This window comes from Poeciliopsis prolifica, unplaced genomic scaffold (genome assembly GCF_027474105.1).
Source record: "Poeciliopsis prolifica strain line A6 unplaced genomic scaffold, Auburn_PproV2 SCAFFOLD005, whole genome shotgun sequence".
NCBI classification, from domain to species: domain Eukaryota; kingdom Metazoa; phylum Chordata; class Actinopteri; order Cyprinodontiformes; family Poeciliidae; genus Poeciliopsis; species Poeciliopsis prolifica.
Window position 1 is genome coordinate 18,640,327 of NW_026562380.1, and position 27,843 is coordinate 18,668,169.

General features: G+C 42.3%; 1 protein-coding gene across 3 annotated transcripts; it reads right to left on the reverse strand.

Moving 5' to 3' along the window:
- Positions 1-711: 711 nt before the first annotated feature.
- Positions 712-26,000, reverse strand: rin2a (Ras and Rab interactor 2a). Of its 3 annotated transcripts, XM_055029421.1 has the most exons (14): positions 25,764-25,853; positions 23,127-23,349; positions 22,228-22,315; positions 21,915-21,989; positions 17,338-17,438; positions 16,333-16,543; positions 15,880-15,991; positions 13,904-13,976; positions 12,839-12,930; positions 7,362-8,960; positions 2,827-3,135; positions 2,616-2,747; positions 2,368-2,531; positions 712-2,253 (listed from the first exon to the last, which is right to left on the reverse strand). In XM_055029421.1, the coding sequence occupies exons 3-14, from the start codon at positions 22,228-22,230 to the stop codon at positions 1,846-1,848; spliced, it is 3,279 nt and encodes a 1,092-aa protein (XP_054885396.1). In that variant the 5' UTR covers positions 22,231-22,315; positions 23,127-23,349; positions 25,764-25,853; the 3' UTR covers positions 712-1,845. The 3 variants fall into 3 exon arrangements, with proteins under 3 accessions (XP_054885396.1, XP_054885397.1, XP_054885398.1); XM_055029422.1 differs by lacking the exon at positions 23,127-23,349 and having other exon boundaries at positions 25,764-25,848; XM_055029423.1 differs by lacking the exons at positions 22,228-22,315; positions 23,127-23,349 and having other exon boundaries at positions 25,764-26,000.
- Positions 26,001-27,843: the final 1,843 nt, after the last annotated feature.

Here is a 27,843-nt window from a genome sequence, read left to right on the forward strand (position 1 = left end):
AACAAGTGCAGGAGTGAGTTTTGGGACTGGACATCAGAGGAACCTGAATATGGAAATAAGTTGAATTGGAATGGATGGACTGGGCTGTAAATCTGTCTGCATGAGCTGACTAAAGAATTACTTTTTGAATTACTTGAGACAACATTCATTGTGAGTCGCCTTTATGTAAAATAAACTAAGGTGAAATTGACAGGTTTTCATAAAGACTGACGATCAGGGCCGGACCGAGCCTATTTTTGGGGGGCCCTAAGCACCAATACATCAACACCAGATTTATAATTCCTAAACTACTCTGTGGGACATACCTGCCATCATTGGCGTCATCTGTACTTAGCATACATCATACAAGTACTATTATGGCTATTTCAACTTTACAGGAGTAACAAGAAACATACATATTTGGATTTTAAAATGCAGAGTGATTTTTAAGTTATTTGAACTATTTTGAAGGTAACATCAACTGATAAATACTAAATTCAATATTTTATATTTCCCCAACAGAGGCAGATACACACATATATATATATATATAGTAATAGCATTTAGTTTGTTTTATTTAATATTATTTTAAATATATTATTTTCTATCATGCTAGCTCATTGCTCTTGGGGGCCCCCTGGTGGCGTGGGGGTTGCCAAGCAGCAGCTTACCTCATATGCCGAGGGGCCGGCCACGCTAACGGACCTTTGTACAAACTGTAGTCAGACTTGCTTCCAGATTCAATGTTTATTAAGTGCAGAAGAAAATGTTTCTCATACATGACAGGCAGGAAAAGTGTCTCGTGACAATTTAACATCAAAAATATTGAGGATAGGAGGCTATCTGTGAAAGATCCCAGCACAGACATAAATACAACAGCTCCTAACAACAACATGCCAGGAGAACGCCTGTTCCCCCTTACTGACACAACGCTGCCCAACTTCCTGCTACGGCTCTCACTTTTCTTCCAGCCACGTCGCACTTCCTCTCCGTCTGTGCGGACAGCTCCTTGCTCGTTTCCCCTGCGTGGAACTCGCAAGATGTCAATCATTTTCGCTCTCCTCTAGACAACCTGCACTCTCACCGTGCAGCGCATCGCAAAGTGTGGCACTTCAGACCAGCTAAAAAGGCCACACAAGCTAACAAATCACAGCAGTTCCTCTGTCACATGTCGGTGTGAATAGAAAATATGACACAAGGATTAAACAGCGAATACCTGCTTCTTAATTTTAAACTTAAACACAAAGATTTTACTATATTAACGCTATTCTATTGGAAAGAGAGAATGGACGTCGTACTCCAAAGGTCAACAATGTTGACCTCAACAATGCATGTTAGGATGATCGGAAGCATCAGACTAATTTACGTTTGATCAAAGCGGATCGTCTGATTGGGAGGCACGAGAAGATTTCCTGAAGGATCACAGGAAATTTGTTATATATACTAATGACCTCTAGGTGTCACTAAATCTGTTTTCATAGACAATCTAAAAGTTTACCCATTAAAAGCAATAAAGTAACAGGTGACCAGCAACTGTCAAAAGTAAATTGTTTATGTTTATGTACACATACACCGAATGACTGGAAGTGTAAATGAGGACAGATTGCTTTCTGTCCTTCAGCTGCTCAGATACCAAATCCGGAGGAAGTAAAAATAACTGCATGTTTTTCCTCTGTCGGCCGGGTCCGTCTGACAGCGAGGGGATGTTGGTTGAGACAGATGTGTCGCCTGAAAGGAGAAGTTCGGCTCTGTGAAGACTGGCACGAGACGCTGTTTTCCCCACTTGGACTGTTTCGACATCCGGCCGGCGCATGCTCAGGGAAGCATGTTTGTAGGGGACGACGGTCTGAGGGAGTTCCTCCGTGATCATACAGAGATGGAGCCGCTCCCGAAGGCCTGAGGGTCCGTGCTCTGGAGGTTTAGGTTGGCCTGGGGATCAGGGGCCAAGGCGAGACAACTGAGGTCAGCAGGGGTGCTGGGGAGAGATGCTGACAACGTGCCGTTTTTGGCCAAACGGCGGTAGACAAAGTGGAAGGGAACCGGCTGTGGGCGGCTGTGAAGCTCGGCTTTGATCTTCTGAGGGTGGGTGTCTGCTGCCAGCTGCTGGATGCTGCCCTCCATCTGCAGGAACAGGCCGTAGTTCTTGGGGTCCGACACCTTAAACTTCTGGGCGCACAGCTGGCACAGTTCCTCCACCGTGGTGTACGGTCGCACTGGCAGAGTCTTAGCCGTGCATCCGCTGTCCAGCTCCTGCAGCGCCACACGCAGGTAGTTCTGAGAGACAAACGGGACACCACTCGTCATCATCAGGTGAAGGTAAAAGATCGCCTCTCTGAGGAAGCACAGAAGAGGTCTGTCCGGTAAGTTAGTTTGTTAGTGAATGCTCACCTGGAAGTCATCGACGGACGGCGCAGAACGCTGGGTGGTGCGCCGCCGGTGCCACTGATGTAGCGTGTCTTTGGTTTCGGAGCTCAGCACCCTGGCTGCCTGATCCTCCTGGAAGTTCTTAACCAGGGACATGGCTCCGTAGGCACTGGTCAGATAGTAACCACCTGGACACACAGAAACGACGGTAACAGCCATCTGAGGAGAAACAAAATGATGCGTTTAAAGCAGGGAAAGTGTTGGACCGGCACCTTCTCCATGCAGCAGCGAAGGGTCCAGCAGCTCCATCATGTACAGGATCTCATTGTCCAGCTCTGGCATGTCACACTGGGCCAGCACATAGGTCAGCATGGGGAGGAAGTCATCGGCTCCATACAAACGACCTGAAACAAAAGGGATTGACGTGCTTCATCATACCGGGTGTGTTAGATGTGGAAAACTGTTTTCCTCACAGATCTCTACCTGAATTGTCTTCCATGATGGTGTAAATTAGCTTGCAGACTCTTAGCAGCATGCAGACTTTCTTCTCTGGAGAGTACAGCTTACACATGGTCTGGAACTTCTGCCTGATCTTTTCTATGGCCACGGGGTCGGGAGGCAGAGCGTCGGCCACGCCCATCTCCTGAGGTCGCCGGGCCTTGGCCAACGACAGGTTCTCCTTCAGCTCCTGCCAGCTGCCGCTGCGCACCTGGAACTCCTTTAGCGCTGCGCTGATAGGCAGCTTCAGGGGCTTCAGAACGCACTTCAGCATGGCCTTTTCCAGGACTCTGTCTGAGGAGGGGAGACACAGCGGGGTCTTTACTCCATCAGAGAGAACTAATCACTTTAAAATCGCTTCACAGGTTCTCGTTTTACAACCCTTTCGTGTGCAGCAGTCACTACAGTGGGCAGCTTTCTAAAAGCCTTTTTCTTGAGCTTCTTGAGGCTTTTTATGTTATAAATGCACACAAACCACTGAAGTGGACACTAGTGCATCACGCAATGCACCATCAGCTCCTGTCCATCCACTGCGAGTGCTAGAAAATATTTGTGAAATCCAAAATGGCAGGCAGATAGAAAACATGCCGACCAATCTAGTCTCTCCTTCTACTAGAGGACTCCTGCTGGTGAAAAAAAAATATACTGTGACATCAAGTAACCTCTAAAGACTAATACTACTGATGCATGTTTTCCAAACAACTTTGTATTTGGAGGAAAATACAACTTGATATGTTTTACCCTTAAAGCTTGTTACTTTCAAAATTTAAAGGAACAAACTAAAAATAAATATGTATATATCTATTTATTTAGTCTTGGGTGCATCGGAAGACATTTTAGAGAAAAACAACATTCCAGCCCAAAAAACTGGGCACAAGGTTTAGGAAAAGTTTATGGGAAAGAACTGCTTACACCCTTACCCGTGTTATTTCAATGTTGATTCGTCAGACATTTCTGGAAGCTCGACTTGAGACACACTCTGTGCTCTCCGTAAATTACCAGAACATGAAGCACTCTTGCTCTCAAACAGACCTCTTAGCTCGACTCCCTCGTGAAAATTCCTTCCTTGTTTTTCACAAGTCTTGTTTTCGACTCGTTTGTGTGCTGCAGGTAAGATTGCTGACAACTCCGACAGTGGACACGCGGTGGCTGCAGAGACACGGTCACAATCGGCCAACACAAGACGGAGGAGGTGGAGAACTGGAGGCCGAAGCTCAACGGGCCTGCTGAACAAGGACCATGTGTGAGCGCAGTCTGAGAGCGAGATGCTGACTCTCCTCTAGAAAACCGTGAGCTCAGCAGTTATTCTGGCTCAACACATCTGTAACCTCTCAGCTTGACTTTACTTTCCACTTTCAGCTGGACCACATCCAGCATCTGCCATCCACAGAGCCTGTGTCAGCGTTCGCTTCGGAAACTCTCCGAGCGCAGAGCGATGGCCGACAAGCCTGCAGAAAACACACCCGTGCCAGCGGGATGTTTTCACTTCCTCGTTTCACTCCTCCACTCTGGCTGGGAGCTCTGGGTGAGCGGGACGCTTTTACTGCCTGCTGGGACTGATAAAGAGTGACGCTGGTTTTATTGGCGCTCATACCTGACCTCACCAGCTAATAGGAGTATTTCAGGGTGTGACCTTTACAGGTTTGGTTTACTGGAAAAATGTACCTTCCTGTTAGCTTATCTGCCCAATGGCCCGACAGATCCGGTTTTGAAACTCACAACACATGAGGCATCAAAAGAGATTCCCAAACGATTGGGGCCAAATGCATTGTTTGAGTTAGCCTGCTGTTGTTGTTTCTGGGAACTTTGCAAAACGACTTAAGAATCACAGTTGCCATAATTTATAGATAGATTTTTTACTGACACCGATTTAATTATTTTGTATTATTATTTGCATCATTGATGGGTTCGCAAGCAGTGATCAAGGCTGTAACAGCCAATCAGTCTTTAATTCTGGTAAAAATTTAAAGGAACAAGCTGGAAGGACTGAAAGAAGCAGGTACAGATACGGTGGTTCTTCAGCGCATCGTCTTCCTTTCCTCTGATTAGGCCTGTCACAATAACCAATGTTTCTGGACCATTAATCGTCTCGGATGTTATCGCGTTAACCAATAATATATATATATTTTTTAGACAGTTTGCCAGTAATATAATGGTAATAATGGAATAATAATGCAGGAACATGTTCTCAAAGATAAATAAGCTTTAAATTGCAATGAACATTTAGCACTGGAACTGGATTACATTTTAAATATCTAAAATTTAAAAAAAACTTCAGAAAACAACAAAATGAATCACTAAGTCTCACGAAGCAGATTTATGCTTCTAAAAAAAGGTTCAAAAAGTCCAGACTGAAGACTTTTATCATCCAGTTTTTGGTAGAAAGAGAAAAACGGTAAATCATGAAATTAGAAATGATTGAGTTTGTTTTATTTATTCATGCGATTAACTGATTTATTGATTGTGACAGGCCGAGGGTGACTTCTGCTTATTTCTGAGAAAGGAGACACTACGGCACGGTTTTAAGGCCGAAGTTTCTGTGGTTCTGAGTCCCTTACACATCCGGTTTTAAGTGCAGGACTCTGACCCTTGAGGATTGCAGATGAAGACCAATTTTCTAAATGATAAGAGATTGTTTACTTCCTGGCTTCTTGGTCCGTACCACGGAAACAGGATGTTTCTTTGAATAAGTGATCTCTGTATGTTGCTACATGAGTAAATCGAGGTTTATTCTTCTTCATCCTTCTAAGGATCACATCCCTCTTTCATTTCATATTTTTATCAGAAGAGACAATGACGGCAGAAACAGAGCGACCCCTGTGTAGGGGCCTGCCTCTAATCTTCCGCCTCTGATTGGACAGCTACTATAAAAGGAGCCGCAGTCTGACATACTCGTCTGCACGACTTGGAGGCGGGCCATCCAGATGCATCTGGGGCAGCCGGCCTTTGAGCCAAACAGAAGCGGCTCTCTGAGGGCGCCGCAGGAAAATACTGGGCAATTTTGCCCTGAAACTAAACAGTGCTGCAGAAAAAACAAGAGCATTCAGAAAACGGACAAGCTGCACATCTCAGTTTAACCCTTTCTTCATACACGGAACGGAAAGGTCCGACAGGAGCTTCATGAACGTCGCTAAAAAGAACCAGAGTTTTGTTTTGGAGTTTAATGATTCCACATTTTAAATCCGATCCCAGTCGTATGAATCACCACAGGAATATAATCCAGAAAGTTTAGTTCACGTCTGAAATTAATCTGTCCTGAGAAGTTGTTGACTCCAGGATTTTTGCTTTTCTGGTTTCTACTTTACATCCACTTGGGCAGGTGGATGTATGGACTTCAGCGGTCAAACGTTTTCCTGACGATCAAAATCAAGTAGTTTTCAGCTTTATTCAGACAGATGGTCTGTTTTTTTGGGTTTAGCCTGCACTCACTGGACCATTCATTTTTAACAGCAGGTACAGGAGCATGCAGAAAATGGATCTAGCTTTTTTTTTTTTTTTTTCAGAATCTGCTTTGACTTGAACCTTTGTTTAAAGACTGTATGTCTTTGCTTAGACTTTAAACAGGAAGCATTCTATTGTTTTCAGAGACTACAGTGCTACAGTAAAGGTGTACGTGAATCTAAAAGGTCCAAATGTCAGTAGCACGGCGTTTGTTTACCTATTATTCTAGTAAAAATACTCATTTTCATTTGTTTATGACTTTGCTGACTACATAACATTGTTGATGTGTTTGAACAAGCTAACCTGCTCTGTTCACCCTGAGAGAGAACCGTCGATTCTCTCCGTCTGCATGTTGTTCTGTTCCAGTCTGTTACAGTAACAGGTTCTGGGTCAAAGTTCTGCAACTGCTCTTCTGGCAAGGGTGTGTATGCAGGTGTAAATGAGGTGTGTGTGTGTAGGCATGCGTGTGCAAGTGTATGTGCAAGTGTATATTCATGTGTGTGTGTGCGTGTGTGAGAGCAAAGTGTGTGACTGTACCTACACGGCCAGCTGCTATTAAAAGGAAAATAATGCTTTGTTTATAAATCACTAAGCTCAGACATTTTTTAACCTTATCACACACACAAAGAGCTGAATGTTTTCAACAAAAACACACCATTAACCACCAAGTCACTCATCAAGCAGTTTAGAAAAAAAATATGTTTATGCTTTTTACAGAACAGAGATGTGAAACTGCTGTATCCGCATTCACGGTTTCCACAATACTGTGATTTCTCCATTGATATTGTCATCATTCACCCTTCCCAATAATAATTACCCAATTATTTAAAAAGGCTCACAGAAATGACTTGCACAGCCTTCCAAGAGGAGATGACAATGAGGTCACAAGGCTTACGGAGCGGAAATGTGAGCAGTGTTGTCAGCAGGAATCTTGCAGAGGTGAACCAAAGTTCCAATCTATAACTGAATGCGCTGTGCATGAGGTGGAGTTATTAATGTTTTACGTGACTGCTGGATAACTAGTTAGACAAGACAGAAATAGTTTTAAAGAAGGAGGAAGGATTTCAACCCAAACTCACCAATCTGATCTTCAGGAATGAGGCTCTCAATCGGAGGCTCCATCTCGGAGGTTTGTCGCAGATAGCTCTTCATCTGAGTGATGAACTGGCGGATGGTCTGAAGCAGCTCAAGTCCTGAGGTGTAGCCCTGCCAGGCCTGGGCGCCAGCACCCTCCCCCATGTAGCTCAGATAGTCCTGCACCAGGGAGCCAAAGTATGAGTTTTTATCCTTGGACATCTCCAGGACTTTACGGATCGCCCGCTTCTCTGGCGTGAGCAGCGAGTTGAAAACGCCGCTCATCTTCCGAAATTTTCCCTGCAGGGCTTTCTGTAGGACCAAGGCGCTGGCGCTGGGGCGCCGCTTTGTGTTGACCCCGGGTGGGAGCATAGTAAGATCTTGGTCTTGCTCACTCTCGAGGCTAACGCCGTAGTCAGGTTCTTCTTCTTCGTCGTCGTCGTCATCAACGTCGTCGTCTGTATTTATGCTGCTGTAACGTAAGTGGGATGGTGGGATGGAGAGGGGGAGATGGGTGTTGAAGTCGGCGACAGTGGGGGGGCTGGGATCATGCAGTGGAGGAATGAAGAAGGCAGAGGACTGGGAGTAATCTAGGGAATCTGAGGAATCTGTGGACAGGCTCATGTCACTCAGTCGTTGGCCCCCATCGGTACAGTCCTCCTGAGACGCTTCACCAGGTGTGACTTCTGAAAGCTTGGTTCCTGTCATCACCGAAGGCTCTGAAGCACTGCAGGCGCCCTGGCCTGTAGACTGAACTGACTTTTGCTTTGACAGTTTGGTCCTTAGGATGGCCTTCTCAATTGTCTGTTCCTCCAACGCCAGATGGCACTGAGCATCCTCATGACTGGATGAAGGAGACGCTTTGGATCGACGTGGAGAGGAGGAGAAAGCCGTCAGAGGGAGGGGCAGGGTTCGCCGGGGAATGGATATTGGGGAGCTGATGCTGAGTCTCTTCGGAGGTGAGGACGATGGACTGATGCTCAACGAGGAGCCGAGGCGTGAAAACAGGTTGCTGCTCTTCTCCTTCTCTTCCTCCTTCGGAATGTTAATCCAGGCGACTTTTTCTGGCATGCTTTGCTGTTTTAGAAGAGGCGCAGGCAGGTGTTTGGGAAGACGGGGGCGTGGGGGTCGAGGAGGAGGGGATGGAAAGACACCCAACGCCTGGCTGCTACCAGTTTGTCCTTTACTGCATGGACTTGTGGTTATACTCCTTAAGGTCTCTTGAGGTCGCTGGCTCTCGTCACCGAGGTCTGAGCTGTACGTCTGAGGTCTTTCCAAACACAAGCCTCTCTTGCTCCTATTGGTGAGACTTATATTGTTGTTGGACTCATCTCTCAGTAACTGGTTTGTAGTCCTGGCAGAGCTGACCTGGTTGCCACCATCTGGCTGATACGCCTTTATAAAAAGGGGGTTGATGAAGCACAGTGCGCCGTTAGGCAGGCAACAGTCCAGCTGAGTGGGGCTGCGAATTCGAAGCTCAGGACATGTCGGGGTAGTTGGACAGGAGAGCGGTCTCAGAGCAGGTGGAGGTGGTCTATCAGGACCCGCCGTCTTTGGCAGAGATACGGATACTGCTCTCCTGCACAACTTACTGTCCCAGAAACCTGCACAACAAAAGGAAAAGATGTGTCACTTTGTGTTTGAGATACTCTCTGTTAGTTGGTGCCCAACATCTGGACACTTAAGACAGTCTTTGAAAATGTACTTCATCTGTTATGTCCACTTGTAGACACTAAACAGTGTTACTTAATTCCGTTACTTTGTCAAAACAAGTCACTCCAGCACTGAATCACCAACTTGTACTGTTGTTCTAAAAAAATTTCATTCTAATATAACTTTTCATAAATGTCTACTGTAGAAAATAAGTTTTCATTTTCAAAAAACTGCAATTTTATTTCCATTTTTAGATTCTAAATTAAAGAGGAATGACAGATTCTCTTTAGTGTGATGTTTACATTAGTAGAAAATGCTCAGTTTTCAAATTACTGGCGAAAAATAGATTCTAAAAACTATTACTGACTTTCAGTGTCATTCTGTTCTAGGAATGCACTGCAATCATTCAATGAGTCACTGCTAAAACCTGCATCTTATCATGGCTGTAATTAAAGACATTGTTTGGTTCTTTTGCTTATTTTTGCTGAAGTTCTTCAGAGCCGATGCAGAAAGTCCAAAGAGCCACTTTGCCTGCGCAGCTACAGGTTACTGTTCCCTGCTTAATGCAAACACACACGACCTAAAAAATACAAGTGACCTGGAAATCGATGACGCAACATGTACTGGATTTAATATTGCTGTGGTTTCAAATACATACTTGTGTGAATGGCACTACATTGATGGGGTAAATTAAAGTCGTAGCTGGCATGCCGAAACTTAAAAGTAACCAAGTGTCACAACAAGAGACACATTGATTTTTCACTTAGAGTTGTAATGGTGGTACAGTTATTTGTCATTAGTGGGGGAGGAGAATAAAAAAATATATTTAACACTTAAAACAAAATCTCAGGCTGACATAGAAAGTGCAGCACTACCACTGGAGTTGGAAAAGCAACAATTTAAAACATCAAATCTTTTGAGTTTGTCCAACCCCTCCAAACCACAAAATCTGTCATTTCAGAGCGACCAACTTTGTTGTGGCACCAGCGTGTGCTTCACACATACAGAAACAGCTTCTATAAACTAAAACAAATCATAGCTTTGAAGAAAATGTGGAACATTTAGAAATACTTTGAGCTTTATAGAAGGCAACTTTAGACTTGGTGATCACAAAACGGATAAATAAAAATACCATTTTCATTTACATTTTCTATGTTGGGTAATCTTTCAAATCTTCAGTCAAACTAAATAATAGCTCTACCAATAGTCGAAAAGCAAACTGCCGGACATGCCTGACAGAAAGCTGTCAGTAAAGGGAAAAAGAAAAAGCCTGGTAAGGTCACTTATCGAAGGAAACAAGAGGGAGAAAAAAATAGCAGGCAACACAAAGCTTTATGATAGCCTTCACTGTCTGAGTCATGCCACGCCAAGCGTCTCCAGCCTGAGTGGCAGCAGAGGAAAGACGAGCTCATGAGGAACAGACGTGCCAGATACAGAGCTGCTCCAGCAGACAATACTTACAGTGACTTCCTGAGCTGAAGGACCCAAGCGAGCTGCTGATGTAATATTCCCTGTGGTAAGAGGACACTGTTGTGTCTCCAAAGGCTGAAACTGCTCTGGTTTCTGCCTCAGCCGGTACAATGATTCACTTGGTGTAATGAGAGAATGGGTGGAACTTCAGCCCACAGTCTCCGCCTCCCTTCCTCCCCCTCTCAGTAAAGCAGTGTCCCTGTGCTTTGGCAAACGAGCAGATTTCCTCCACCCTCTCTGACTTCATCCCTCTTGACAGTTATGCTAAATGCACACAGTGAAACAAACCCTAACTAGTTTATGCACATGCACGCCGCAGAATAAGGTGTTAGGAAAGAGGCGCAACAGCGATGATAGAAGAATCGGGAAATAAAAGAATCTTGAGGGCAAATAACCGATCTGGGGCTCGAGATACTACTACCCCTCTGCACTCTAGAAAGTTTTCTGGACAAAATGCTCCTCACTGAGTACTCTGGCAGGTCCAAGGACAGGAGGAATTCTCAGGAATGATGAAGGTTAGAAAAACTTATAATCAGAGATGCAGCAGAACTCAGCAGCTGACCGGAGTTGATCAATTTTCAGCTCGACTGACCCATTGTTTGGCTGGTTGGAAACAAAAACATCTCGTCTTTTTTCCAATTAGAGAACATGCAACACCCAACCACATCATGCTAACCACAACATTCTTCACCATAGAAATACATAGTGTCTCGATATGGTTTGTTCACCAAGTTTGTGCACATCAAGAATCTGTCCTCTCATCTCTTCACCTCTTTCGACACAACTTTCTCAGATGAGAAATGAACCATGGTGTACTGTTATACATGCAAAAGGTCTTTTATCTCGACATCCTGCCAAAAAACTATTTCAGCAAGTCCAGTCAGGTCAGTGGCTGAAGCTTGAGAAGTGCTCTAATCTGTGCAGTCAAAGCAGATCCAAAGTTCTTGTTGCCTGTTGCCCGTCCGGCCACCACTGTGTTATAAAAACAGTGGTAGTAAATTTAGAATAATAATAATACATTTATTTAAAAGCATCTATTAGGACACTCAAGGTTGCTCTACAACAAAAAGCAAAAAGGCGTGTCAGTGAAGCTAAGAAAAATAGGCTCATCTAAAACTTTCAGACCAGTTTTAAACATGCATCTCAAACAAAATGGCTGCCGTAGGTGCGCTGACATCACTCTGACCTATGGAAACACTATAGAAAGTTATTTTGTAGATCGGGGGCAATAAATTCCCAAGTTGATGAGCCGGGTGGCTAAAGCTTTGCTCCCCATAGAGGAGAGACGGACATACAGAACAGAGGAGGACGGAGTTTGATCTGATCTGATTCCTAGAAGATTCAACAGATATGGAGGGGTCGGAAAAACTGCTAAAGACTTTCAAAGCGAGTAGAAATAATTGGGCGATGATACGAGATTTAACTGGGAGCCAGTGAAGTTGCCCCAGAGAGGGAGTGATGTGATTACTGAAAGGTGTTTGCAGCCGAGTTTTGATTTACCTGCAACTTGAGGAGGAATTTATTGGAGAGAGCAAACACAATCCAATTGCAAATCAAACGTTAAAATTCCAGCTCTATGGTCTACATACATGCTTAAGCATTTATGGGAGGGTCCTGATAGTCTGACGGGGCCCTAAGCTGCTGCTGACTAGAATTAGCTTGTTTAAAGACCATCGGCTTGATCTTAAATTACTTAATTAGGATTTAACTAAAGTGCACAAAATGGAATGCATAACAACTATATGTTTGTTTTGGGGTTTTTTTAACTATAATTCTGTGTTTAAGTATTGTCAACAATGTCTTCCAGTAAGACAGCATTCCTGAAAAACTAAATTTAACTAAAAAAAAACAACAGAAAAAACATGGTGGTGGACTGCTGTAGTGCCACCACCACCGGGCTGAGCAGGTTTTCCGGGGGAAGCCCTGAACCTCGTTGTTTCTGAAGGGACTCACTCTTTGCTCCAAATGCCTGTAAAAACTCAGGCCTGAGTCACTGCAGCAGAACCAGATGACACTGTGTGGCTGTGGAAAGGGGAAGTGGTGTGGAGGACAAACACTGCTCACCTAAACACTATAAATTATTGTTTTCTTCCCACAGAACTCAGAATGAAGTTAAAATTAGCCACTTATACAGCCCGGCCAGTGTCAGTGTTTTTTTTTAATGACTCCAAGTGAGCAGAGCCCCTCCTCCTTTCCTGCAGGATGACGACCAGGTACTTGGTCAGAAGCTCATGTGACACCAGTGAGCCGTGCGGCTGATCTTCTCCTTAGCGGTTTAAATATCGCACAGATGAAAATGAAGGACAAGGCATGTCTTTCTGCAGATTTTGACACAGTGCAACCAAAAATAAGAACAAACCTGCTCCCAGTTTAGCAGCCTTCTCAAGATCTGCAAAGCTTCTGGCAGAAGAGATGGCCTCTGGAAGCTTCAGCGTGAAGGGCAGCACATCCCTGAGACAAGAGCAGCCAAAAGACCAGCAGAAGGTGAGACCGTGAAGACAGGACAACCAACCAAGACAGACAGGTAGACAGATGGATGGATGTGGACGCTGGTGTTGGGCCAATCTACAGGTTTTCCTGCGAGGCCTGTTAGAAAGAGATGAGTGATACGACCGTTCTTTCTGTCCTCTGTTCTCACTCAGACCTGGAGGAGACACAGCTGCGTTGTCTCATTTGTTGGCTGGAAGTAGGTTTTAGGTTTCATCGGGTTCAGCTGGGCAGACAAAAGCCCAACTCTGCTGAACCTGCTTTGTGCTGTTAACAATTTCACCTAAACATACATCAAAGGAGCATCTTTGCTGCTTTATTGGAGGAGAAGATATATTCTACTTTCTTCTAAAGCTCAACTGCTCATGTTCGATGTGTACAGCTGAAACCAAAAATTTACACACACTCAATAAAAAGATCCATCTTTTTATCTCATCGTTTCAAGCTAAATCAGACCAGCCTCCTCTGGTCAGTTAGCATTAGCAAAGTTATTTCAACTAAATGGCACAAAAATGAGAGAAATGTATTCATCCATGTTGTCAAACTCAAAAGTTTACATACAGAATAATTATCATCTTGTTAAAGAATGAGGAAAAGTCAGGATGATGATGTCACAGTTTTGGAAACTCCCAATAGGTAAACTGACTCATTGAGTTGATTGGAGGCACACCTATTCATGCATTTCAAGGCCAGACCTGAAACACAGTGGATTCTTGTTTGACACGCAAATAAAGTCAAAAGAAGAATCTTCTGGTTTCAATCACATAAAGATTTGGGACCTTTAACCTTTTCCATTGTATCTTTAACATCCCCCATCATTCAGCATGTTTAACTGGACAGTTGCAGGACAAGATGGAACCGAACAATGGAGTGCCATCTCCAGCTGAATGAGTTTCAACAGTGGAGCTGAGTGAGAGGTGACTCAGTGGGAACTCACCTGCTGATGCAGCAGAAAGCCAAGAGGCGAAAAAGGTCTGCAAAGCTCAGCTCTGATCCCTCCAGAGAGAATGCTGCGGGAGAAAAAACCCACACAAACTTCAACAAACTGAAGCAATATTAGTAAAATAAAAAATATTACCAGATGAAACTCATTTAAAAAAAAAAGCTGTTTTGATTTTTTTTCCCATCTTTATTGTTTGTACAGGTTTTTGTCTGTATTAAGACTTAATTCTGGTAATATGACTTTTTTCTCATATTATGACTATTCTCATACTTCTACAACTTTATCCTCATAACATTGATTTTTTCTTATATTACTACCATTATATTCTCATAATATAAGTTTGTACTTGTAACTAAATTTTATTTTAGCCTGGCTGTAATACGATGTTGTATCGCTACTGTACTATTGTTAGAATACTATTGTCTATTATTGTTATTATTCTGTCTGCTATTGTCAGAATCGCTACCGTTGCGTATGCTTAAATTGCAGGATGACTCCAGACAGCAAGAAAAAAAAAGCACATCTCCACATCAACTCCAACTTTGGCCTTCACTGACAAATTTCTGCTTCTGCAACAGAAAAACTACCACTGTGACACATTTCTCAGAAGCTGATGAAGCAGCAGCAGGAGATCATGGAGGTGTTGCGTCTAAAATTAGAGGCCGCCTTAGAAATTTGCCTTCTGATGGAGTTGAGGCTGTTAGAGGTCAGACAGTCAATCTTTTGTCATTTAGTGACTTTCACTAAATGAGAAAGTCACTCATGTACTGACTTTCACTAAAGTCACTTAGTGACATGGATTTAGGATTTCTATAGACAGCAGTCCGGGTCCAGTGTTTATATTTGCGTCTCCCCTCCCCCACCGGTTGCCAAGCTCTGCCAGCTTTTCACTTTTCATTGTGTTAAAAGAAAATGTTTGGACAGCTGCTTGTAGCTGACACAGCTTCTTACACTGAAAAATTAGAAAAATACTAAGCACCTGAAAACAAACACAATCTTCATTTCATGACTTTGCTTTAGTCTATTGAAACAACATTAAGGCAAATCCTCCTTGCAGACCCCAACCTACTTGTGGTTTAGTATTTTCAGCTTTTCCTGGGGAGCAAAACTCAGAATAATTTACAAGTGATGTGCCTATTTGTGGATTATTAATTTAACGTAGAGAATATCTCAAATATTCAAAAGAAAATGCAGCTTGGGAAACTACTTGGGAACAATGCTACTTGACCTGCTGTTAGTTGGCACATATAAAGTAGTCAATCCAGGAGCACCATTTATTTTTCTTGTCAGGGATTCGCTCTGTCCCCAGCAGCAGAAGTCGGGAAGATTGTGGAGGTTAGCTCTCCTGTCTCCATGTGCTGAACTTGTGTTTATAGTGGTGGCATTTCAGAAGATGGCTTCTCTTGTTGTTTGTGTAACCCCCCCAAAAAATGTATTCACTCCAGTTGGATTTATGTAAAATTCTATCTTCTTAATGCTGCTGGCACTTAAGGAGGTGCAGAAAAGGATGGAGCTCTTCTCTGGGTTGAAGGTTTGGTCTTTGTCAACATGCGAGTTAAAGAGCTCCAGTGCTGAACTCTGGCCACTGGTCCTGACCGACTGTCCTCTCAATTCACCAGTAAGCATTTGGAATTTTCATTCTGGTTAGAAACAGCCCGCAATTACAGAGACAAGGGGGGAAATTCCACTGTGAATAGACATGAAGGAAGGTGTGGCGAGTCAGAGCGAAAGAAAAGGAAGAGGGAGGAGGAGAGAAAGAAGATTGGTGTGTTAATGTTTGGTGAACAGCAAAACAGAGGAACGAGAAGAACACCACCTTATTCTAACAATGACTCCGGTGTCCACATATGTCATTGCCTGCTTCTGTAGCTCTCTGTTGCATCACTGACTGAATATTCTCAACAGGCTCTTTGTAAAGCTGCTGCGCAACCTCTGAGACCGCGCTAAGAATAGACGTGGTAGTAACTTACTGTACAGGCTCTCTTTGACTGGAAAGTCTTTGATGGGTTCTGCAGAGTCCTTGTCCATACGTAGAGAAATTACTTTCTTCTGCAGGCTGGTGGACCTCCTTACCAGGAATGACTGCAGAGAGAAAGCGGAGGAGAGAAGGCTCACAGTGAACAGCATATTTTAATAAAGTCTGGCCATCAGAAGTTCAGTTTGCGGTTTTCTGGCTGATTATCCACCTTCTAAAAGCTTGATCTGGTACAGATCACTTGATAATGCTTAGAGAACATCATCACTGCTCTACAAGCACTTCATTCAACCAATACTTTCCAACAGAGGTACAATTTACCTCGCACAAAAAAGGTTGGTTTATTAGGTAACTGCCCTAAGTAAAACGTGGTTTAAGGTGCTTTGTGTTTGTCTGCCAGACAGGTGCATGGTTACAGAAGAAGCTACCCTAGTTGCTATCCTCTCACCCCAGCGGGCTGGCTCTGCAGTATTCCAGCTGCATCCTGGCGGCTGAGGCCCAGCTGCAGCCACACAGAATGTGTGTGCATCAGTCTCTCCAGAACACTGAGCCGACGGTGGAGAGAGTCATAGCCTGAATCTCTTGCCTTGGTTGGTCCGGCTCCCATCCCAGGACAAGGTGAGGCTTGAAGAAATAGACGTCCCACTTCTTCGCTCAGCCTGAAAATCACAATTAGTCTATTATGAAAACAAAGAAACATGCCAGGTTCCTGCGCAATAACTGAAATAAAAGTTCAACGTAACATTTTCTGAAGGTAAAGTCACTCTAAAGTACGGTATAATTTAACTGTAAAACTTTCCCAGTTGCCTTGGTAGTGTCGAATAGAGATTACTTCATGAAAAGTGAAGTAAAACTTTAATTTTCATAAAGTGAAGTTCACCCATAAATTTTACTTTATGAGTAAAGTTTCCCAACTCAAAAAAAGAATATGACACATTGCCTTGACTTGAAGTAAATTGACATCTTGCCAACTTGACTGACAAACTTAATTAATTAATTCAATTATGTTTGATTGTGTCTCATCACTATAGTAAAAGTTAAATAAGTTAAGATTAAGCGAGGTCTGTGTAATTACTGATAAACAATGTGAACAAGAACATTGGTGTCAAACTCTTTAGCAATGAATATAGACCCGTTGATCACACACACACAGACACACACATTCCCTCTTTGTGACTCCACACAGTAAGATAGTAACAGGAACGAACAGCGGCGTTCCAAACAAAGCCAAAGACTCTGCCACTTCCTCTACGTTTCTCAGGTACTTTCTGAAATCTTTGAGACGAAAGGGGAATAAATGACCACAGTGACAACTCCAGTTCAAGCTCTTGTTGAAGACTTGCCATGAGCACTCTCTGCTGGTGGCAACTGGGACTGCACAAGTCAAACAAGACCTAGGATAGAAAGAAGTCAGCATTCATAACAGTATGTCATAGAGACAGTAGGAGCTTACCCCACATGTGCATCAGTTTCCCGGTTGTCTTCCGCAGTCTCTGTCTTTCTCCCCATCTCCTTCTTCAGCGTGCCGATCTCCCAGACAATCGAGTCAATCAGCTATGAGGACACAAACATGACTGAGGATGTTTGAAAGATATAGTTTCATACAATTACAACTTTTCTATGACACTTTATCACCATAAGACTGACAGTCAGACAAGACTGAAGTGGAGGGCAGTCTACAATTAAAAAAAAAAGCCTATCAAGACACTGGAGATTGAAATAGGACATCCTGTCCTTACTAGTAATTGCTGTCATTCTACAGCTGCTGATAGGAAGTGTGATGCTCTGAATGGTTAGTGACTGAGTGTGCCTCTGACCAGAGCATGGGTTGGTTTGGTTACATCCTAAGAAGAATGGAGCATGAAAACTAAACGAATTACTTGAAGCAAGAACACAATTACAGTACAAAAGGTTACTCAATAAATGACCCTAAAGAAATTAAAATGCTTTTACATACATCTTTATTCAAATAAATGATCCCTCTGAGTTTGAATTTCAATATAATAATTCATCGCCTTAGTTCAATGAACCACAGACAATGGTTCTTGAAGTTACCTTCAACAACAGCTTACGCCAGAGTCTACAGAGAAATCTGGCCTCTGCTGTCCAAAAGATGGCCATAAAAATTTAAGGGTGAGTTATTGTTGTGCACAGAAAGTCGGCGTTGAGTGCACACAAGAAAAGCAAGCGTTATAGCACGTATAGTTGATGCATGCCTTGGTGCCGTATTCTCCTAAAATGAGCCTTCATGGAGGAAATTTGGAAATGAGAGCGCAGGTGAGCAAGAACCCCTTTAAAATCCTCCAACTTGAGTGTGAATTTCCATGATCGAATGATCGAATTGTGAAAAAGTGGAAGGCGTGTTCAAGGTTCTGCACATGAAATGATGATGATGGCTCTGTCCTCGTTTTGGGTCCTTATTTAGGATAACCTTCGACATACGTTTCGATTGTTTCTTCCTCCATCAAGACATGATACTGAATCACACTTGCAGGGATTTCTTTAATCTGTTTTCATTACTCAGAGACACATGTCAAGGGAGGAGTCTGGTATTCATTTGTTTATGTTGAATTCCACAGACAGCCATATACAGTTAGGGCCAGAAATATTTGGACAGTAACACAATTTTTGTGATTTGGGCTCTGCATGCCACCGCATTGGATTTGAAATGAAACCGCTACAACAGAATTCAAGTGCAGATTGTAACGTTTAATTTAAAGGGTTGAACAAAAATATCTGATAGAAAATGTAGGAATTGTACACATTTGTTTACAAACACTCCACATTTTAGGAGCTCAAAAGTAATTGGACATATAAACATAACCCAAACAAAAAAGTTTTTTGTCAGTATTTTGTTGCGAATCCTTTGGAGGCAATCACTGCCTTAAGTCTGGAACCCATGGACATCACCAAACGCTGGGTTTCCTCCTTCTTAATGCTTTCCCAGGCCTTTACAGCCGCAGCCTTCAGGTCTTGCTTGTTAGTAGGTCTTTCCGTCTGAAGTCTGGATTTGAGCAAGTGAAATGCATGCTCAATTGGGTTAAGATCTGGTGATTGACTTGGCCATTGCAGAATATTCCACCTTTTTGCTCTCATGAACTCCTGGGTAGCTTTGGCTGTATGCTTGGGGTCATTGTCCATCTGTACTGTGAAGCGCCGTCTGATCAACTTTGCAGCATTTGGCTGAATCTGGGCTGACAGTATATCCCGGTACACTTCAGAATTCATCCGGCTACTCTTGTCTGCTGTTATGTCATCAATAAACACAAGTGACCCAGTGCCATTGAAAGCCATGCATGCCCATGCCATCACGTTGCCTCCACCATGTTTTACAGAGGATCTGGTGTGCCTTGGATCATGTGCCGTTCCCTTTCTTCTCCAAACTTTTTTCTTCCCATCATTCTGGTACAGGTTGATCTTTGTCTCATCTGTCCATAGAATACTTTTCCAGAACTGGGCTGGCTTCTTGAGGTGTTTTTGGGCAAATTTAACTCTGGCCTGTCTATTTTTGGAATTGATGAATGGTTTGCTTCTACATGTGAACCCTTTATATTTGCTTTCATGGAGTCTTCTCTTTACTGTTGACTTAGAGACAGATACATCTACTTTCCTGAGAGTGTTCTGGACCTCAGTTGATGTTGTGAACGGGTCCTTCTTCACCAAAGAAAGTATGCGACGATCATCCACCACCGTTGTCTTCCGTGGACGCCCAGGCCTTTTTGAGTTCCCAAGCTCACCAGTCAATTCCTTTTTCCTCAGAATGTACCAGACTGTTGATTTTGCTACTCCAAGCATGTCTGCTATCTCTCTGATGGATTTTTTCTTTTTTTTCAGCCTCAGGATGTTCTGCTTCACCTCAATTGAGAGCTCCTTTGACCGCATGTTGTCTGGTCACAACAACAGCTTCCAAATGCAAAACCACACACCTGAAAACAACCCCAGACCTTTTAACTACTTACTTGATTACAGGTCAACGAGGGAAAGGCCTTTTGAGTTACTTGCAGCCTTTGGAGTCCATTGTCCAATTACTTTTGGTCCCTTGAAAAAGAGGAGGCTCTGCATTACAGAGCTATGATTCCTAAACCCTTTCTCCGATTTGGATGTGGAAACTCTCATATTGCAGCTGGGAGTGTGCACTTTCAGCCCATACTATATATAAATTGTATTTCTGAACATATTTTTGTCAACAGCTAAAATAACAAAACCTGTGTCACTGTCCAAATATTTCTGGCCCTAACTGTATGAAGGGACTGTTGGATCAATGCATACACATAGTTTCATAAATGTGGATTTTTTTTGTGCTTACCCAATTTTTTGGGATTTATGCTAAAAATAATTTGCTATTTGACTCTGTAAAACCAACCCTAAATCATGTTGGGGGAGTACAGAGTGTTCATAACCCTGTTCTCCCCCAAGCTCAGAGGAAATCTTTCTGAAAACTCCTCAATTCACTAAATGTGGCTCTGACTCACTGAGCAGACCGCTCCACCAATGTTCTTCTGAAACACGCATAACTACAGGTGTGGAAACACAGCAGAAAACCAGCAGAACTGACCTGTGTATCAAGCTGCCCTCATCAAAAAGCTTCACGCTGGACAATTATCCAAGTCTTTTGATTTCATGTTTCCACTGACTGTGGGTACTTGCTGTGCGTGGTTCAGTGGATCTTGATCTGATCTTTGTAGATTGACATTTGTTTCATTTCCCCTTTAGCTGACTGGTCAGATTTTCTGTTGACCAACAGCTTCAGCAGAAAGAGGAAGCTTGGAGCTCAGTCGTTCCAGAGCAAATCATCGATTCCAAATCCTTATGATCACGTTACCTGAGGGAATCAGCCAGTTTGCTGTATTCTCAGTGGAACCTCAGGTCCACGGAACATGCAATACAGTTCAACAATTGGCCTCCGTCACAACAGAAAGAGCAACTTTATTTGATTTATATGATTTTGTTAAAAAAATTAAAATAAAAAAACAGCCATGAAGTTATAAAGAGACAGAAAATAATAATAACAAGTGTGTGTAAAGACAAGCCACTTTTGTGAAAGCAGAGTGCAGCTAGGACTCCAGCAGAACCAGTTTTACTTGGGGAGGGAAAAAAAACAATCCATCAATCAGAAGAAAGAAAGAATGTGAGCCTGGCTCATCTCCAAAACCAAACTGGGCTTTATTCTATGTATGCTCTCTCACAGCAGATTAACCTCTGTTACTCTCTTCCTCCTCCAGCATATATGGTCAGGCTGAAGTCAAACAGTTGACTTGGGGAATTCAATTTCGCACACAACCCTCAAGATCCACAAAACCCCCCTCCCATAGGTAGGAGGGCAGCGATCATGGCAGAGAGGAACTCCTATCATGAGTTTACAAGTTCAGAGAAAGAGGAAATAATGATTGGCAAGCTGAAATATCTCATTTTATTTTCCATGTTGTCAGTAATGAGAATAAGAACGGAAGGCGTTAGTGGGAAGTTAGTTTGCCGCCACGTCGGACCAGAACCCTGGAAGGTGTGTTTAATGTCATTAGCAGGACTTTGGAGAACTTGTCTCCAAAATGAGGAGGCAATTCAGCCATTTGAGTTCAGTGTGTTAGACCACTGTTCATCCAAAAAATGCTGAACAGTGGTCCCAGAGGTCTGGAGTTTGACACCCCCGCTTTAGAAGAACTTTAATCATATCTAACACATGATGTGAAACTTCCTTTTATCAGTCAAAATTTCTTAAGTTTGCAAACTGGTCAGATATGACCACAGACTAATTTCTTCCTGTAACATAAATATGAGGCTTACAGCTATTTGTCTTCATGAAAAAAGCCTGGGTTGTGAAATCAGAAAAAACTCAAATTTAACTAAAATAGCAGCAGGAGTGGGCAGGTTAATCTGCCTCTCTCTTCTATCTGGTACCTTTGCTGCTCCATACTAGGAGCAAGAGATCTGCATTCACATCCCAAGCTTTTAAAACAATCCTAGATTCTCCTCATGAAAGAGAACAGCTCTCAACAACAGAAAGATGTTCCTGATTACTCAGGGTTCACACACCTTGAAGAAACTGCCCTTCCTCTCCTGCTCACAGGATGGACTGATCGACATGTTGTCTCTTTGTCGCTGAGCCGTCTGTGGAAGAGACAAGACATTAAATATGAAGACAAAAAGAAAAAAAAAACAAGAACGTTGACATTTTTAATTTCAACGTTCTTGTTTTTAATTTGCAAGGAAAACTAACTTTACTGAACAGAAAAAGAGATAATATAAAGCTTTGTGACTGACTTCTCTCATTTAATGAAAACTTTATGAACATGTGAATTCACCTGACAGAGTCTGTTTTATCAATGGTGAGTGGTGAGACTCTTACCATTGGTTAACCCTCAACTCTTGCTTTATTTGGAGAAGTTGAAGAACCACTGACTGTCAGGAAGGGACTCGTCATTGAAGAGTCCTCACTGTAAGACATGAGAAGAGTCACATCACTCCCCGTAGCAGGTTAGAGCAAAACAAGGTGGCAGGCCCTGCTGAAACCGTTAAATCAAATTTGACCACATTGTCAGTCTCGATAAACTAATGGTAAAGTTCTAGATCTATGGTCTGCCTTAGCATCTTTTGGGTGGGGTCTGGTGGTCTGCGGGGGCCTGAAGCAGCTGCTTACTTTATTTATGCCATGGGAAGGTTTTAAATCTGACCAGCATTACATGGTGTTTTAGATCCACTGGTTGATTACTTACTTGGGTTTAACAGAAGTGTAAAAACTTATTTCTTTAGTATTAGTGTTATTTTTTTGTTTGTTGCTTTCAAGATTATAATTGTGTGTTTAAGAACTGTCAGCAATGTCTTCCAGTATCATTTAATTACCCAGTAATACTTAACATTTCCTGTCAACAAAACATTTTTTAATACAAAAGCAAAGCTTAACAAGTTTTCTGGGGAAATCTTGGCTGCCCAACAGATTCCCTCAAGTACTTCCAGTCCAAGGAAATACTGTCTTTTTCACGCAAGTAACTAAATATAAAGCAGTATTACTGTCAACCCAGTTCCTGTGATTACATACCTGATCTATATTAAGAAGCATCTTGAAATAGACTTGGATTCAACACAAATGTCAGATTTTGAAGCTCTTCAGTTCTGTTCTATCAGAACTGATGTGAATGGTAACTTCACAGATACAGCGGTCATGAATTCCCCCAGAACAGAATAGGGAGGGAAAGAAAAGGGGAGAGAAAAGGGCCGAGGCTGTGATTTCAAAGCTTGTAGAAGCACCTTTATGCAGTAATAAGTAATTTCCCGTTTTAATGCGCAGGTTTCTCGCATCATCACACAGGACTTTTGGTTCTCCGTTTGCTTGGGATGACTGTTCTGCGTCTTCAGATGGTTCCACACAACCAGAATGTCGGATCAACTTCTCGTCTTGTCTACAGCTCGGGATGAGTGCGTCTCAGTGGGTAATATGGTTTAGGATCGTTTTGAAGTTCCATCCCACTGCCTAGACGAAAAAGCAGCAGGTTTAGACTTGCCTGTTGATTCAGGAAATTACAGGGAAAATGGTTTACCCCAACAAAGCTCCAAGAAACTTTCACAATCAGCACATTTGGTTTTCTTCCAAATTCTGCTATCTTTACTACATTTCATTTTGCAATTTCATTTTTAAGAAAGTAACTTAAGCTTCTCAACTGATGTACTAGTCTCCAAGGAGAAAAAAAAAATTCCACTAGTTAAGAATTGTAATTTTTTTATGAAAACAGCAAATATAGAACATTTTATATTTTTGTATAGAAGTAAAATAACCTGTTTGATACTTTTTGTATGTTTCGAAAGGTTTATGCCTCGTCCTCTGCCTGTATATTACAACATTTCTTAACAGAATAGTCTGTATCAGAAAGGGCAAGACAGGTATCAGAAGAAACATTTGTCTAGAGAAATAATTAAAAACAATTATTTAAAGCTCCAGTCATGTAGCTCATGGCTCTGTTGAATTTATGAATAAGTCTCTTATTTCGAAAAGAGAGGAAATTGTTTTTGGGTTGTCTTGATGTGTGGAACAACTTGTGGTTGGGTTGACACATCCACCAGATTGAAAAAAAAATGGACGGAAGAGCAGCTAATAATGCTAAGTTAGAGCTATCAAAATTACTTTTAGTTGACAAGCCAGTTTAATAATGTAAGAAAACCACAATTTTCAGTTCAATCAGTTGATATTTAAAACAACCGTCACAAAATAATGTTAAAATTAAATCACGTTGTATTTAATGGAAAGATGGTAGACCTGAAAATCCTCAGGTTTTGAAGATAATGGGCTCTTATCAATGAACTGTTAGTCAATCAACAAGTGGTGCACAAGTGGTCAGAGTGATCCTGGAGATGATCCAGAGGCTAAGAGGGCCTTTCAGGAAATACACCGTTTGAATTCCTGACCCGTGAGTCACGGCTGAGGCAGAACACAGCATTAGTCTCCTGTGGTACCAGTACCAGCACTGAGCACATTAGCAGATTGCCGAGAAGATTGAAAAAGCAGTACAAGGGAAGTAGATTTATCCTACTCCCGTTTCTTAAATAAACAAGTCATTGACAGACTGTCTGTTAGGGACATGATGTGCATGTGTCTGTATGACCAGTCTACAGATAAAATGGGAGAAATCCCAGACAAAGCACTGGGAGATGAGAATCGAGTGGAATTGCATAGGAAGGCAATGGCAGCAAGGCTGCCTTCCTGGAACATGGAGAATTTGACAATAAATGTGACTGACTTGATTTAACCTGAGAGACACAAACAAAGTAAACTATCAGGCGCGCTTGTGAATTATTAGCATGGCAAACTCTGCACACCCATTTCCATAATCCACCTGGTTAGTAAACTGAACTACCTACTGATCCTCAAATTCCTTTCTCCACCCCCTGATCTATGAAACATCACTTCTCTCTCACTGTTTAAATATAATCTGAAATCTATTTTGAGAGTAACTCATTCTTTTCAGCTCATTTCCTCTTTGCTTTAATTATTACATATTTATATTCCAATTGTTTCAATTGTTGTATAATGGCTTTTAACTGTACAGCAACCTGGAGTGTTCTGAACAGTTCATTTTTATGACATGCATTATTATTATTATTATTGTATTATTATAGGATACAGGGATTCCCCCAGAAAACTCGCTAAGCTCGGTGCTCAGGGCGCTACGACAATCATCCAGCCACCCGCCGTGTTTTTGAGATAAAAAATGTTTAAAGTTGACATTAAATTTGATAGTTATGCTTCTTTTGGAAGATTAATACGTAATCACCAACCATAAAGTCTTGAAAAAAGGCAATCGAAGAAAAACAAAACAAAACTGATAAGCAATGCTGGTGGGGGCACAAGTACAGCCTGGTGGCCCGCCAGGCTTGTACACTGAGGAAAACCCTGGAACAGGTGACCTGTTAACATAATCCAGAGAGTTTGTTGTTAGCTCAGGAGTTGAGAAAATTAAACACTTGAAAATGAGCCCAAAATACGTTTCTGTATCGCCAGCATGAGGTTCTGCGGCATGGTGTTCCTTGCAAATGAGTAGTTTCATAATAATAGCGACGCACTCTGAAAAATGCAGACACCTCGCTGGGACAGAGGAGCAGCTGCTTCGTGTCCCAACAGTTATTCCTGGTTTGTGTTGTAATAAGTGGCACTGAGCGCGGCTGATTCATGAGTTGAGTCAGCGTGAGCTGTGAAAGACCCTCGACCGCGACTGATGCGCTTTTCTTCATCTTTACGTCAACTCGCGGAGCAGCAGGTGGTGGAAGAGGACAGTCAGTCAGCCGCGTATCGTGGGACTGGGCCCCGGAGAACAGGCAGTGCACGAGACAGCAGAACCCAAACCGCAGCAGTTTAGTCAACAAGGACGGAAGAACTACGGTAGTCTAACTTACCAACCGAGGAGAGCGCTGCTGGCCAACCGAAGGAACCTCCACCTCACCGAGGAGGAGAAGCACCCCCGCATGTCCATGAATTAATTGTCTCGCATTCGTGAAAGTAGCTCGTTCAAACTCTGGTTCAGTCAAGTGAAACCTCCAAACAGTCTCCCTCCATATTCCCAAAGGGTTGTCGACTCAACTTCACGGATTCTTGTTGTCTCCATGTAAATTTCCGGTGCTACGCACAGAACTTCCGCTATTTCCCAAAATAAACTACTGACATTTTGGGGTCAGAGTGCTGCGTTCCAGTTCTAGTCAGAACTGGGAAATCCCGACTTCCCAGTCGGAAAATCAACCGGAACGCCCTCCTGGGTCGGATTTGCTAGCAGGGAAATTGGGAGCATAACTGGAATACTAATCAAGACTAAATACTGGTAATTTTTAGGTACACCTGTAACATACTCAGCCAATCACATGGCAGCCGCTTAATATACTTAGGCCTCCAGTGGCAGGAAATGTGTTGGAATAGTGTTTGCACTTACTTTTTTTGTTTTGGACAGTTCTTGTGTGTATGTGTTATAACCAGAAATAGTTTAGCATCTAAAAAGTTAATGGTTTATTTGTTATTTTTGTTTGATGAAAACAAAATATTCATCTGTCAGTTTTGGGAGTTTTGTTCTGTCAGGATTTACATGACAACTGATCATGTCAACAACCAGAAAGATTAAACAACTAACGTTTTATTATTATTATTATTATTACTTTTTTTTTATAATGCCACTTCGAATGTGGATAATAGCAGCAGTGCTTTACTTACAGGCCAGAAGAGAAGAGCAGGCGGTATGATAGACAGCAGAAATTCTAATTCTGCCGTCAGTGACGAGCTCCATGCTTTTGTTTTGTGAAGGCAGGTGATCTACTTCCGCTTATGTTCAACCCATTGATGGAGGCATATTGCTCGTTCTTTTACAGACTACACAACAAAACAACAACACTGTGGATTAGCTTTCAAATCACGTGTTTTCTGTCATGAGAAATATTGTTGGTTATATTGTTTAGTTTTCAGAGTTTTTTTTCTTCCTTTCCCCCCCTTTTTTCTTCCGCCCCACCTCACAGTAGTGAAAACACGCTGACTGTGGAACCACAGAGCACCAAAGAAAGTATTTGAGACAGACTGAACCTCTGAGCACAGATTATAACCCTGGTGCCACTATTTTCAGAAGTTGTGTCTGTTTATTAGAATAATAATAATAATAATAATAAATACATAAATGAAACCTTTTATTTTGGAGTACTAAAGTAAAACAAAAAAATTATACTTTACTTCTTACAAGTCAAAGTGTGATGTTGTGGTTTTGGTTGTCATTCTCTGTTTTTTTTTGTTTTGTTTTGTTTTTTTTGTTGTTGTTTTTTTGTTTGTTTGTTTGTTTTCACTGAATACCAGCTGGCAAACCTGAGGAAAATATAAATTATTACGGCCAACAGCAACACTTGAGTGTCCAAAATAGCAAAAGACTCATGTAAAAATACGTTACACGATCCAAGTTTATTTGTATAGGGCAATGCAGCAGCACAGCAGCTTAAAGTGCATTACGTGATGAAAAATTAAACAGACACATTACCTTATGGTGGGAAAATAAATGAGAGGAAAAGTTGAAAAGAGACTAAAATTAACCATTAAACAAAGGCAAATCTACACAAATGGGGTTTTAACCCAGATTAATATATATATATATAATATTTTAACAGTTTTGCAATTTACTGGAAGTTCATTCCAGATTAGTGGATCATAAAATCTGAATGCAGCTTCTCCATGTTTTGTTCTGACTGGGGAAGATACTGAGATAAAGCCAGAAGACCTGAGTGGTCTGGAATGCTGATACCACAACAACAACAGGTCTCAAATGTATTTTTGGCGATTACATTCAGTGACTTATAAACTAACAACATAATTTTTACAGTATTTTCTCCGACGTAAGGACTTTAGAACCTAGTTTTGGTGTGAATATCTGATCCAGCGCCGTTTTATATCAGGTGGACCTGTGAGGACAGTAAGCAGTGATCAGTTCAACTAATCACATCCAATCAGTGCTTG

What these genes read in the sequence shown, in the direction of transcription:
- rin2a (XM_055029421.1), bottom strand. An exon ending in GGAAGGGCAGTTTCTTCAAG is followed by an intron (nt 17,439 to 21,914) that starts GTGTGTGAACCC and finishes GTGTCCTCATAG; the next exon opens with CTGATTGACTCGATTGTCTG. An exon ending in AGTCAAAGAGAGCCTGTACA is followed by an intron (nt 13,977 to 15,879) that starts GTAAGTTACTAC and finishes TTTCTCCCGCAG; the next exon opens with CATTCTCTCTGGAGGGATCA.